The 10,488-nt window shown below is 60.2% G+C and overlaps 2 protein-coding genes across 9 annotated transcripts in view; one reads left to right on the top strand and one right to left on the bottom strand.

The window, feature by feature from the left end:
- Positions 1 to 4,824: 4,824 nt before the first annotated feature.
- On the bottom strand, positions 4,825 to 8,584 carry LOC123381516 (translation initiation factor IF-2-like). The gene is made up of 5 exons (XM_045042731.1): positions 8,494 to 8,584; positions 8,215 to 8,382; positions 6,707 to 7,152; positions 5,715 to 6,459; positions 4,825 to 5,298 (listed from the first exon to the last, which is right to left on the bottom strand). The coding sequence occupies exons 1-5, from the start codon at positions 8,582 to 8,584 to the stop codon at positions 5,225 to 5,227; spliced, it is 1,524 nt and encodes a 507-aa protein (XP_044898666.1). The 3' UTR covers positions 4,825 to 5,224.
- SEC16A (SEC16 homolog A, endoplasmic reticulum export factor) overlaps positions 6,380 to 10,488 on the top strand; it is a 33,000-nt gene continuing 28,891 nt past the window's right edge. For 2 of the 8 annotated variants that reach the window (XM_045043245.1, XM_045043240.1), the window contains exon 1: positions 6,390 to 6,543. The gene's annotated coding sequence lies outside the window, so the exon portion shown is untranslated. Of the gene's footprint in view, positions 6,544 to 6,809; positions 7,036 to 7,098; positions 7,254 to 10,488 lie in introns of those variants that run through there. The other 6 variants (XM_045043243.1, XM_045043246.1, XM_011288765.4 and 3 more) reach the window with 6 other exon arrangements.

The following is a 10,488-nucleotide window of genomic DNA, read 5'->3' as shown; positions in this document are numbered from 1 at the left end:
TCCCTCACGACTGCCTGTTCGAGAGCGGGGGCGGGGAGCACTTTTCCAGGATCTCAAGGATGATTCAGAGTTGCACCTTCCACATGCAATTCAGATATTTTCGCAGCCACATTAAAGTGAAAATAAACAAATGAAGTTTACTCATACATCATAATAATCCAATACGTCCAACCAATTGTCATCTCAACATGTGATTGACGCAAAGTTAATGAGATATTTTACATTATTTTCCTCTCTCTCTCTCTCCCTCTCTCGAACTAGGTCTTTGAAATCCAGTGTGTGTTTCAGGCTATCAGTGCTCCTCAGTGTGGACCGGCCACGTGTTCAGCTGCTGCACGTGGCCGCACCCTGCCACACTGGAAGGCACAGATTTAGACCATGCGGGCACCCGTGGGCACCCGAGGCACATCACTGGCGTGGGATGTTGCTTCACACTGTTCCGGGGTGAGCCCCAAATGTGGCTCCGCACCCCTCTGGCCAGAGCAAAGAGAGGACCGCAGCGGCGCCCACAGATGAGACTGGCAGGGTAGGGCGACACCCAGCCACTCGCTGGGCCACTGAGCCACGCTTCCGGAGCACGGCGGCCGCCAGAGACTGGGCTCGGTGGGGGAGCCGATCTTCCGGCTGGTGCCGCCCTGGTCTCACTGCGGCCCAGTCTTCCGTGGGCCGGTCCCATCCAGAATCCACACCCAGGAGCCCTGTGGGAGGGGACAGCGCCCCCAGACAGGCGCTGGAGAGCTTCCTGCGGCCGCTCCTGGAGGGGAGTGACCCGCAGCCGGGGGCCCTGGCACGATGACAAAGTGCTTCAAGCAGGAGCCTGAGCAATGCCGTCCGGCTGGGTGCCCGGGCAAACGGGAACCAGAAGCGCTGCGTCCCCAAGCACTCGGTGGGGGTCGGTGCGTTTGGGGAGCCCTGGGTCAGGGCTCGTTTGGACTCTGGATGCTCGTGTGTCCCGTGGGCCTCGATGAGGGCAAGCGTGCGCGGTGGCTCCCAGACGGACACACCCTGAGGGCCGAGGGCACAGCGCCCTTCGAGCTCAGGCTGGAAATGCTGCTCCCCCAGCACCTCACACACCTGGCTGTGCCCCCCGGCCCGGTTTGTGTCATCTCGTTTCCACCTTCCTCGCAGCTGCTATTTACCCGAGGCGGGTGACTTGGCTCCTCTGAGCCTCAGGGCCCCCAGGGGAAAAGTGGGAGCTGCTCAGAGCCGACCCCAGAGGCCGCGGGTAGTCAGGACACAGGGACGGCATGGCCGCTGTGGTGACAAACTCTGAAGCTGGTCTCCCCCAAACTGGGCAGCAGCCCCGCCCAGAGATTTGCAGGGCAACCTCTGCTGAGCGTGAAGTGTCTCGGGTTGGATTTGCCACGTCCACACGGTACTGGACTCGGGATCGTTCCTGCACCAGAGCCCGTGACACACCAGCAGAAGCTCCGTGGGTCTCCGACACTGAGGGCCGTGACCCTCCTGGTCTCGCGTTTCTCCCTTTTAAAACCTGAGCCCTAGGAAAGCGTGTAACCTTAAGTTACTTATTCTCTACTTTATTTCCTTGTCTGGACAATGGAAAGCGGGCGGTGCAAACCTGGCCGAGGCCCTCACCAGGTACCTGCGCCCCTCGTGGGGACAGGACGGTGTGGAATACGGGCGTTCTTGACGGAAAACAACGCCTTCTGGCCCCCGTAGCTGCGGATTAGATCACTGAGCGCAGAGCTCGAAAAATACACGTTTCGTGTTGTCCCATTAAATTCGACTCGCGGAGGATTTACGGAACACCTGCTGTGTTCGGGAGACCAACCCCAGTCCTGGAGGGATGGGTGGGGCAGGGGGAGTCAGAGATGAAGAAGCCCCTGGAGAGGGCCGCAGCCTAGAGGCGATGTGCGGAGCCAAACCTTTCATCCTGCTGCACCCAGGCCGGATGCTACAGGAGCCCGGCCTGTCCCAGATGCCAGCACCCGGAAACCCTAGGACTGGAAGGCGGCTCTCTGCCTCCCCCTGCTGGCAGCATCCTGCCAGAGCCCGCCGTGGCAAGCAGGTGGCCCCCATGGGGATTTCCACCAGTAATGTCTGCAATGCACATGCCGCCCAGTCATCCCGCCACTGCGCTATCCCATTTTACAGATGAGCAAGCTGAGGTCCAAAGAGGCACGTGATTTCCCCAGGTGTCACCTCTCTGAGCCAGGGCCGCGTGATTCTCCTGGTCCACGTTCTCCTAACCATTTGTGGCCCGGGAGGGCCCACAGAGCCCACGTCGCTCAGCCGCATCACTTCTCGGGCAGGAACGCGGCTGCTCAGGACCGGCCGCAGCCAGCCTGCACTCGGCAATGGGCATTTCGGGCCTCTTCCGCGCTCCACCCTTCTGTCTTCCCCCAGGCCTCCAAGTCCATCCCTGTAATCGCCACCAATGCTCGGGACTCTCGCCTTCCTGTCTTATTTGATCCTTTGTCTGATGTGAGGAGAGCTGGTGCTGGGCAGGGCGGCAGGGAGGGGTGCAGACACAGCTGGCAGCGAGAGAACCGGGTCCTGCCCTTGGGAGTCACCTGACGTTCAGCTCTCCCCACCAGTCCGGCCCAGCAGCCTCACTGCTCCCCCAGGGGCCCAAGGCTGTCTCCTGGGCTCCTGACTCTCATTAGCACCTTGCCAGAGCCGGGACAGGGGAAGCGGAGTGGACGATGGCATTCTTGCTGGGGAGTCCCTGAGAGCTTCCGTGCCTCCAGAGATCACGTGCAGGGCCCGAAGAGCCCCCGGCAATGCGCAGCCGGCAGCCCCCCCATCTCCCCCTTCCCGGTTTCTGCCCCTTGCCGCTACAGAAGCTGCTGTTTGCCGCAGCCACAGGTGCTCTTTTCCGCCATCCCTCGCTCTACTGTGTCAGCAGCAGGTGGGACCAGGCCTTGTCAGGTGCCCTCACGGTGCCCCCCAGCCCCGGGGGCACATTTGCAGCTGTCCAGAGTCTGTGCCCCCCTAAGAGCGGAGGCCTGGCCTGCTGGTCCGCGGCCACGCTCCCAGCTCCTCGCAGTGCGGGGCACGCGGTAGGGGCTCAGCCAACGAGCGCGTGGTTTTGTGAGAGAGGTCTCTCGGGTCTTTCCAGGGCCCTGCTGCAGCTAACAGAATACTACTCACTTAGTCCCGTGGCTCTGATTCTCTGTGGCCCGACTGGTGTGGAATCCGTGCCCTTCTGGTGCTTTCTACGACCCTCCTGTCACTTACAGTGTCACCTTATATGTTTAGTACTTGGCTCAGCGGTAAAGGGAACAAAAGACCTCTGAGGCCTGCCGGGTGCCGGGCACGTCTGCAGACACTGGAGACGAGGGATGAGACAGTGCCATGCTCGTGCTAATGACGACGCCGATGGTGGGGACATTCATCAAGCTCAGCCTGGATGTGGATTTTCTCTTGCAAGGCCTCCCGGGAGTCTGGGAGGATCTAATGGGTCTGGCTTTGTACCCCAGTTGCACCCTCCTGGAGCCGCCTCCCTCTCCTCGTACCAGGCCTGGCCACAGCCCGCCAGCCGACTTACACGCACACTGACAGGTGCCACAGAACACGCTCAAACACCAGCTATCTCCGCCCCCATTTCGGCTGTCTCCCGGAGGAACTGATGTCCCCTTCCTCTCCACGCAGACCTCCTCGGCTGCATGGCTGCCTCTTCCGAAGTCCCGTCTGCCAGCTCTTTCCACTTCCGAGGCCCTCACGTGCTTTCGGCCTGGACCATTCAGCCAGACCTGTCTCACGGAGGCAGCCCCTTCCTATCTCCAGGCAGAGTCGAGCAGGCCCCCTGCCAAGCCCCCAGCCTCGGTGCCCAGGACTGAGGACTAGAGTCGGGGGCTGAGCAGAGCACCTGGTGTGGAGCAGGACCGTCTTACAAACGTCCACTTACAAACCACACCTACTACAGCTACTTTATGCCCTGGAGGAGGGAGGGGCAGAGGCTTACGGCCCTGGACCACCAGCCTTTGTCTACGGGGACACCGTGGCTACCCTCCACCAAGGGCTCCTTCCACCATCACCTAAGCGGCTGGGTGTCAGCTCCACAATCTAGGAAGCTCCAGCTCCAGGGTGGGCATGCATGGGCAGCGGGGGGAACCCCTGATCCCCTCCCACAATGTGCTCACCGTCTAGACCAGTGCCGTCCAGTGGAAATATGCCAGGTACAGACGCAATTTTAAAGTTCCTACTAGCTATGTTAAAGAGGGAAACAGATTAAATCAGTTTTAACAGTACACTTAACTCACTATATCCAAAATATTATCGTTTCAACACGTGATGAAGAGCGGCCAGTGGGCTATTTTACCTTGTTGGCATCTGGCCTCTCATAGGCACTTAGGTCCCAGCTCAGCTCAGCCCCCTCTGGGCGCTCGGTGCCAGTCCTCCCCGGACGACGCAGGCTCCTGGGAGGGGCTGACTCTCGTGATCCTGAAAACGCAGCGTGGCAGGTGCTACAATGCTGGAAAGGACAGCCGGCTTCTCTGGCATAGGCTCTGCCCATCGTCCTGGCAAGCCTGCAGCCCTGTGTCCTGTGTGCTCGGGGTCGCGTGACTACAGCTCCGGTCATGATGAGGAACTAACAACCTTGCCCTCTGGAAAGAGCAGCTGACGCCAGCCCCCATGGGGGGGGGGGGCTTCAGGGAGGTGGTGGCATGCGTCTCCAGCCTCCGGGAGCCTGGGGGGATAAGGAGGAAGGAGTGAATGAGTGACACTGCAGGCAGAGGGAGGGACGCTTCCTCAGAAACAGCAACAGCTGTCATGGCAGTGCGCCCCCCACGGCTCGGGCCCCTGCCCGTTCTGCAGCCGGAATCACCCTACACCCAGGACAGTGCGGTTCGTGCCTGTTGCTCTGGTTTAAGCATCAACAGCATCTCCTTTTGGCCCCCAAGTTGTCTAGGTGCTCCCCCGCCTGGACTCCAGGTTGCCGAGGACGTGATGGTCAGGGAGGTCAAGGAAGCTGACAGAAGGCACACAGCATCAGGTAGCAGGCTGGGCCTTGAGGCCGAGGGCCTGTGACTCAGAGCCCCAGCCTTCACGACCGATGGTGGGCCCAGAGCCCTCTCCTCCACACCGGGCCCCACATGGCCAAGAACCGGAAGGCCTCCACTCAAGAGGCTTAGCAGGAGGGGGAGGGGACGGACCCCAGCACCTTTGGCTATGCGTGCCCACGGCGGGGGGGTGGGGGGGGCGGTGACAGTGCCATGTCTCTGTGGTTTGTTGGGACAAAGTGACTGCAGGAAGTGGGTCAGGGGCAGTGGGGTGGATCCAGGGAGTCCCAGCACCTATTCTCTGTGTTGACATAGGTTAGGATCTCCATTTCTGCAAGGCAAATGTTAGCTTAGCAGAGTGGCCACGTCAGAGGGACTGAAACTCTCCCCGCACCCGCTGGGGCCCTGACAGCGTGGCTGCTCCCTGCCAACGTCACAGCAAACAAAGAGCTGAACCGCGCTCCTTCCTTCTTCCCAGGCTTCTGAGTCCCACGGGTGACCAGGGAGTCCTCCCACCCCGGCCAGGCCTCAGCCGCTGCTGCACTGGCAGCAGCAGCCGCTGGGAGCTCGACCACCGGCGGATGCAAGGGTGTGGGCACACCTGCCACCCTTCCTGCCCTCTGGAAGAAGCTGGGGTGAGCGGGGGCAGGCTGCTACTTTTCCCTCTTCCTGCCAGGCAGGTGTGCGGGTGAGCGGGCCGGGGTCTGGGTGGCTGCTTCCTCGCCTACCGAACCTCTCTATTCTCACTGGGAAAATGAGGACACAAACGGCAGCACCCCCTCGTCCCTAAGATCCACCGTGGGAGGGCTCTGATGGTGCCATCCTCGGGGCGGAGCAGGGGACTAGCAGGGCAGCCCGGCCTGACACTCGCTGCCTGGGGGAGGCGCTCCAACGCAAACGCCCGCTCAACGGCTGCGGAACACAGAACGGAGTCCTGGTCTCCGTCCACGCGGTGTCGGGGACCAGACCGGGCGCCGAGGGAGCCAGGCCTCCATGGGGGCAGGGCGGGGCAGGAAGAGGAGCAGGAGCGGACGGCGCGAGCCGCGGGGCGGCGTGGCTGCAGCCGGGGGCCGAGCAAGCAGGGGGCCGAGCAGGCAGGGGGCCTCGAAGGGCGCCTGCGGACCCTCCCGGGGCTCCGCGCGGGGCAGACGGGCACAGCTTTCCGAGCGCCGGGCGCGGACGGAAACGAACTTCGCGGGCAGAACTGGAACCCCGAGCCGCGAGTGGCCGTAACCAGGCAACCGGCGAGCCGCCGCGAGGTGCGCACGCGTAGCCCGCCGCGGAGGCCGGCGCATGCGCAGCCGTCTTCCGCCCGTCTCGCCTTGGAGGAAGTCCAACGGCCAAATGGGAGGGTCGCGCCTGCGCCAGGGCGCCGCTCGGGTTCTCGGCGCTGCCGAGTAGCCGTTCTCGGTGGGTGCTCCTGCTGGCCTCGGTCGTTCAGGACTGGTTCTTCACTTGGGTATGACTGAAGAACCCTTACTCTTCTCACACCCTAAGACGAGAAAAGACTGGGAGAAAGAGCTGGCATAATCAGGGTGACGTCTCTGAGCCGTGCCCCGCGCACCCGGCCCAGCAGGTGGGCGAAGGGCGGGTCGCAGGGGGCGGGGCTAAGGTGCGAGGCCGAGGGGGCGGGACGAAGGATGGGCCGTGAATGACGGGGACGCGAGGGGCGGGGCAGGGGGGGGCGGGACGAAGGGATGAGCGGTGAAAGATTGGTCGCGGGCGAGGGGCGGGCCAACGGGGCGGACGAATAGATGGCCGGCGAAGGACGAAACGCCGGAGGGAGGCCGGGCTAACGTGCCGGGCGCCGCGTCACGGGAGCAGCTGCGGTGGGCGGGGCTGGTGGGCGTGGTCGGCAGGCGTGGCGCGCACTGACGTCGCGGTCGGACACGTCGGCGGCGCGGCGGCCGGAGCCGGATGTGCCAAGATGGCTGCTGCGGCTTTCGTGTCTTCGCTTGTCGCCGCAGCCCGGCCGGCTTCCGCCGGCGGCTCTTGAGGGGTTGGCCCAGGGGTCGCGGAGGGGCGGGGCACGAGCCGGGGTGGGCCTCGGCCGCCCTGTGGCGCGCCGGTGAGGGCAGGGGTCGGGCGGAGGGAAGTGGCCGGGCCGGGCCCAGCCCTGAGCGGACTTCGCGTCTCCGGGTGCCGCCAGGGGTCGGGCAGGGGCCCCGGGGGCGAGCAGGGGGACCTGCGGGGCCGGGGCGGGTCAGGGGCGGCCGAGCGAGCGACCCTCCTGCCGCCTTCTGCACCTTTGTCGGCCGCCTCGTCAGACTGACGTGGACCCCGCAGGTATGGCCGGCTCTGTGGCAAGTGCCTGTCCGGCCCCGCTGTGTTGACGCTTGTCTTCGCCCTGGTGGCCTGGACGGAGGGAGGGTTGTGTTGGAATGGTGAAGATAGACCAGACCTGCGACTTCTCAAGGAGTACGGACATTGAGGAAATTTCTTCTAACAGTTTTGCGTGTCCTTTGCTTCGAGGGTTCTTAAGTTGTTTTGTCCTCAGCGGCTGGGAGATTTTTCCCGAGCCGTGCCGGTGATGAGACAGATTTGCATTTCGTGGCAAAGTGACCGAGACGCTGCAGCGGAGGTCGGGCACTTGTGTCTCGTGTGAAGGGTTACAGGAACGTGTGATGAAGTTAGTACCGGTTTGGGGGCGAAAGTATCGTGCGGAGCGTCTGGTCGCGTCCCGGCCATTTAAAATCGGTATTTGCAGGTTCACCTAAGAACTTCCGAGTGGCTGCAGGTGGGGCACGAGCTGCTTAAGGCTGTGTTTTAAATACAGACGACGTTAACCGGGGAGGGCAGCGAGGGCAGGAAGCAAACTGAGTCACACGCAGTTGCTCCAGAGCCATACTTTGGCAGGTTTCAGCACAACCGGTCTCCCTGCAGGTCCCCCCCAGCCCCCCGCCCCGTGCCTCTTCGTAGGGTTCCGGTGGCTGGTATCTTAACAGAGGTCAAAGGGGAGGCCAGAGGCAGGAGAATGCTTTCTTGTCCCTGTGATTCGTTCGGCCTAAGTAGCAGTGAGTCTCAAAGCCGTACTGACCGTTTTCTTTGGGGGTAGCGTGTGCGTTGTAGTGATTCTTCCCTGAACGTCAGTGCGTCCTTTGGGATCTTTGCCACTTTTAGCAGTGTTTCGACTCCCCCTTCGTGTTGGTTCCCGTCTAAACGTGTTTGGGGCCGTACTTGGAAAAGTTGGAGTTTGCGGTGTCTCTGTGTCAAGCGCCCCACAGTCTGACAGGGACGTGACACTCACAGCCTCCAAGAGGGACATTGTGGGCAAAGGGCAGCGTCTCCGGGGCTCTCTGGCGCTCCTGTTGGCGCAGCCTCAGTTTGCGGCGGCCGCTCCGAAGGTGCTCTGAGCATCTCAGTGCCTTAGCCAGGAATTGGATCGAAGGTCGGAGGCGGTTGTGCTTAAGTATTTCTCGTAGACACAGGGTGGTCTGACGAAGGGCTAGGTTTGTGAGTGATGTGTTTTTAAGAAAAACAGCCAGTGTCTTTTTAAAGTTAGAGGACTTGGTACCGAATCACTTACTGGCTGGAGGTAAGTTCCCTGGGGCCAGCAGAGAAGTGATAGGCGGTGTTGCGGTTGGTGAGTAGAGAAGGTCCAAGAGGATCGTGTTCATGTTCAGGATCATTTCACACGCAGCTGCCTTATTGTTGAAAAGCTGTCAGTTGTGGGTGGGGGGTGGGGGAGATTCTGTTTTGTAGGAAAGGGGTAGCGTTTGCTATAAAACGGTTCTTAGTTCAGGAGTCGGGGAACTTTCTTGAAGGAGAACGTTTAAGTGTCTACGCTGTCCGCGTGTTGATGACATTTCTGTATTGAACAGCAGCAGGGGTCAGGGCATCCCAGAACCCACTGTGAGTAGGATTTTGTAAGGTGCAGCTGAGAAGGAACCTTAGATTCTCTCGCTTTACAGACAAAGGGTCTGGGTCGCAGGAAGAGAAGTGGTGTGCTTGGGGCCGGTCAGTTGGACTCCCGGCCCTGCCCTCACAGCCACGCCTCTGCGGTGTGATGCTCTGGGCCTCTGCCGTTCGGGGTTTCTTTTTTACAGCTGCTTAGAGCGGTTGAGGTCCTCTACTGGAGCCTTACAAGGAGGAAGTCGTGTTTCGGAAGACGTGCTGGGCGCCTCTGTCCCACAGATAAGAGGAAGAGGCCGGGCTTGTTGTATGATCAGTCCTTGTAAAGCTGAGCTGTACACATTGTTTGTTCTAAAATGACAGCTTAGAACCAAACGAAGCCTCCAGTGCTGTGCCTAATACAGTCCGTCGAATTTAAGTGAGTTTCAGAGTGCTCGTCAGTCCAAAGGGCTTCCCTGTTGGCCTAGGACACACGTGGGCGAGCCGTAATGGTAGTGAGCTAATAGATCCATAGGACTCGTTTCCAGAGAGGGGTGGGAACCTTCACCGTAAGTAGCTTTACTTGAGATACATTCACAGATGTCTCCTTTTATCGACTCTGAGAAAGATTGCCGGGAGCAAAAGTGTCGTACACCTGCAGAAACGTGTGGGTTAAACCCTGGCGCCCTCCCACTTCTCCCTCTGGTGTTTACTTTCCTCCGTGATCGGTTACACGTCATCTGTTTGTTTGTGAGGGTGGCCCTAGGGGGGAGGACTTGTGCCCAGAGAAAGACAGCAAAGAGACAGTACCTGGGTTTGTGTCTTAAAAGTACCGGTTAACCGTGCGAGGTTACATTTAACGTATTTTTTTTTTTTAATTTTTTTTTCAACGTTTATTTATTTTTGGGACAGAGCGAGACAGAGCACGAATGGGGGAGGGGCAGAGAGAGAGGGAGACACAGAATCGGAAACAGGCTCCAGGCTCCGAGCCACCAGCCCAGAGCCCGACGCGGGGCTCGAACTCACGGACCGCGAGATCGTGACCTGGCTGAAGTCGGACGCTTAACCGACTGTGCCACCCAGGCGCCCCTTAACGTATTTTCTTAAAAAGCAGAAACCACCGCTAGTTCTGGCAACAAAACACACTGGAAAGACGATTTTGTTTTCTGTGAGAGGTTTGTTGGCACTCTGGTTGAAAGTTTTTGAATCGAGTCAGTTGGGTCAGTTTTAAAGCTGCTTCACGTTTCATCGGGGCTTTCATTCCGGACTCACTTCTTGACAGCCCTCGTGGTCAGAGGCGGCTTGTTCCGCTCACGGTGGCAACCAGGCACAGCGCGGGAAATGAGGCATTCTGCACGGTGGCCTAAAGGGCATGTTTGTATATTTCAGATTCCGCCTGCAGCTTGTATCGCTCTGTGCTTTATAATGCTTTTTCGTTAAAACGGAAGCGCGCGTCTTAGACTTCCATTTTCATTTCAAGATGTAACATTAACCTGCGTGAAAAGTATGATGTGCCATCTTGATACAGGAGTTGGCTCTTTGAGGACCCGGTGATAATTTACGGGAAGGTGTCCGGGTACCGGGTAGTAAATCAGACCGCCAGTTAGGTTGCGCTTCGTTCATCGCTGCCCACTTGGTGAGGGCATCGCGGAGGCATCAGGCGCACCGTGTGGGTGCCCAGCGGGGCTGT

This window comes from Felis catus, chromosome D4 (assembly GCF_018350175.1).
Source record: "Felis catus isolate Fca126 chromosome D4, F.catus_Fca126_mat1.0, whole genome shotgun sequence".
In the NCBI taxonomy this organism is placed as follows: domain Eukaryota; kingdom Metazoa; phylum Chordata; class Mammalia; order Carnivora; family Felidae; genus Felis; species Felis catus.
Note: the sequence above shows the minus strand (reverse complement) of the source record. Positions and strands in the feature narration are given on the sequence as shown.

Excerpts from the sequence above, each read along its gene's own strand:
- LOC123381516 (XM_045042731.1), bottom strand. The coding sequence starts at position 8,584 with ATGAACACGATCCTCTTGGACCTTCTCTACTCACCAACCGCAACACCG. Across the intron at positions 6,460-6,706 it reads GCCATCTATTCGTCCGCCCC|GGTGTGAGAAGAGTAAGGGT; the intron begins GTTGGCCCGCCC and ends TTCTCGTCTTAG. Across the intron at positions 5,299-5,714 it reads TTTGTGTCCTCATTTTCCCA|AAATGGAGATCCTAACCTAT; the intron begins GTGAGAATAGAG and ends TTTGCCTTGCAG.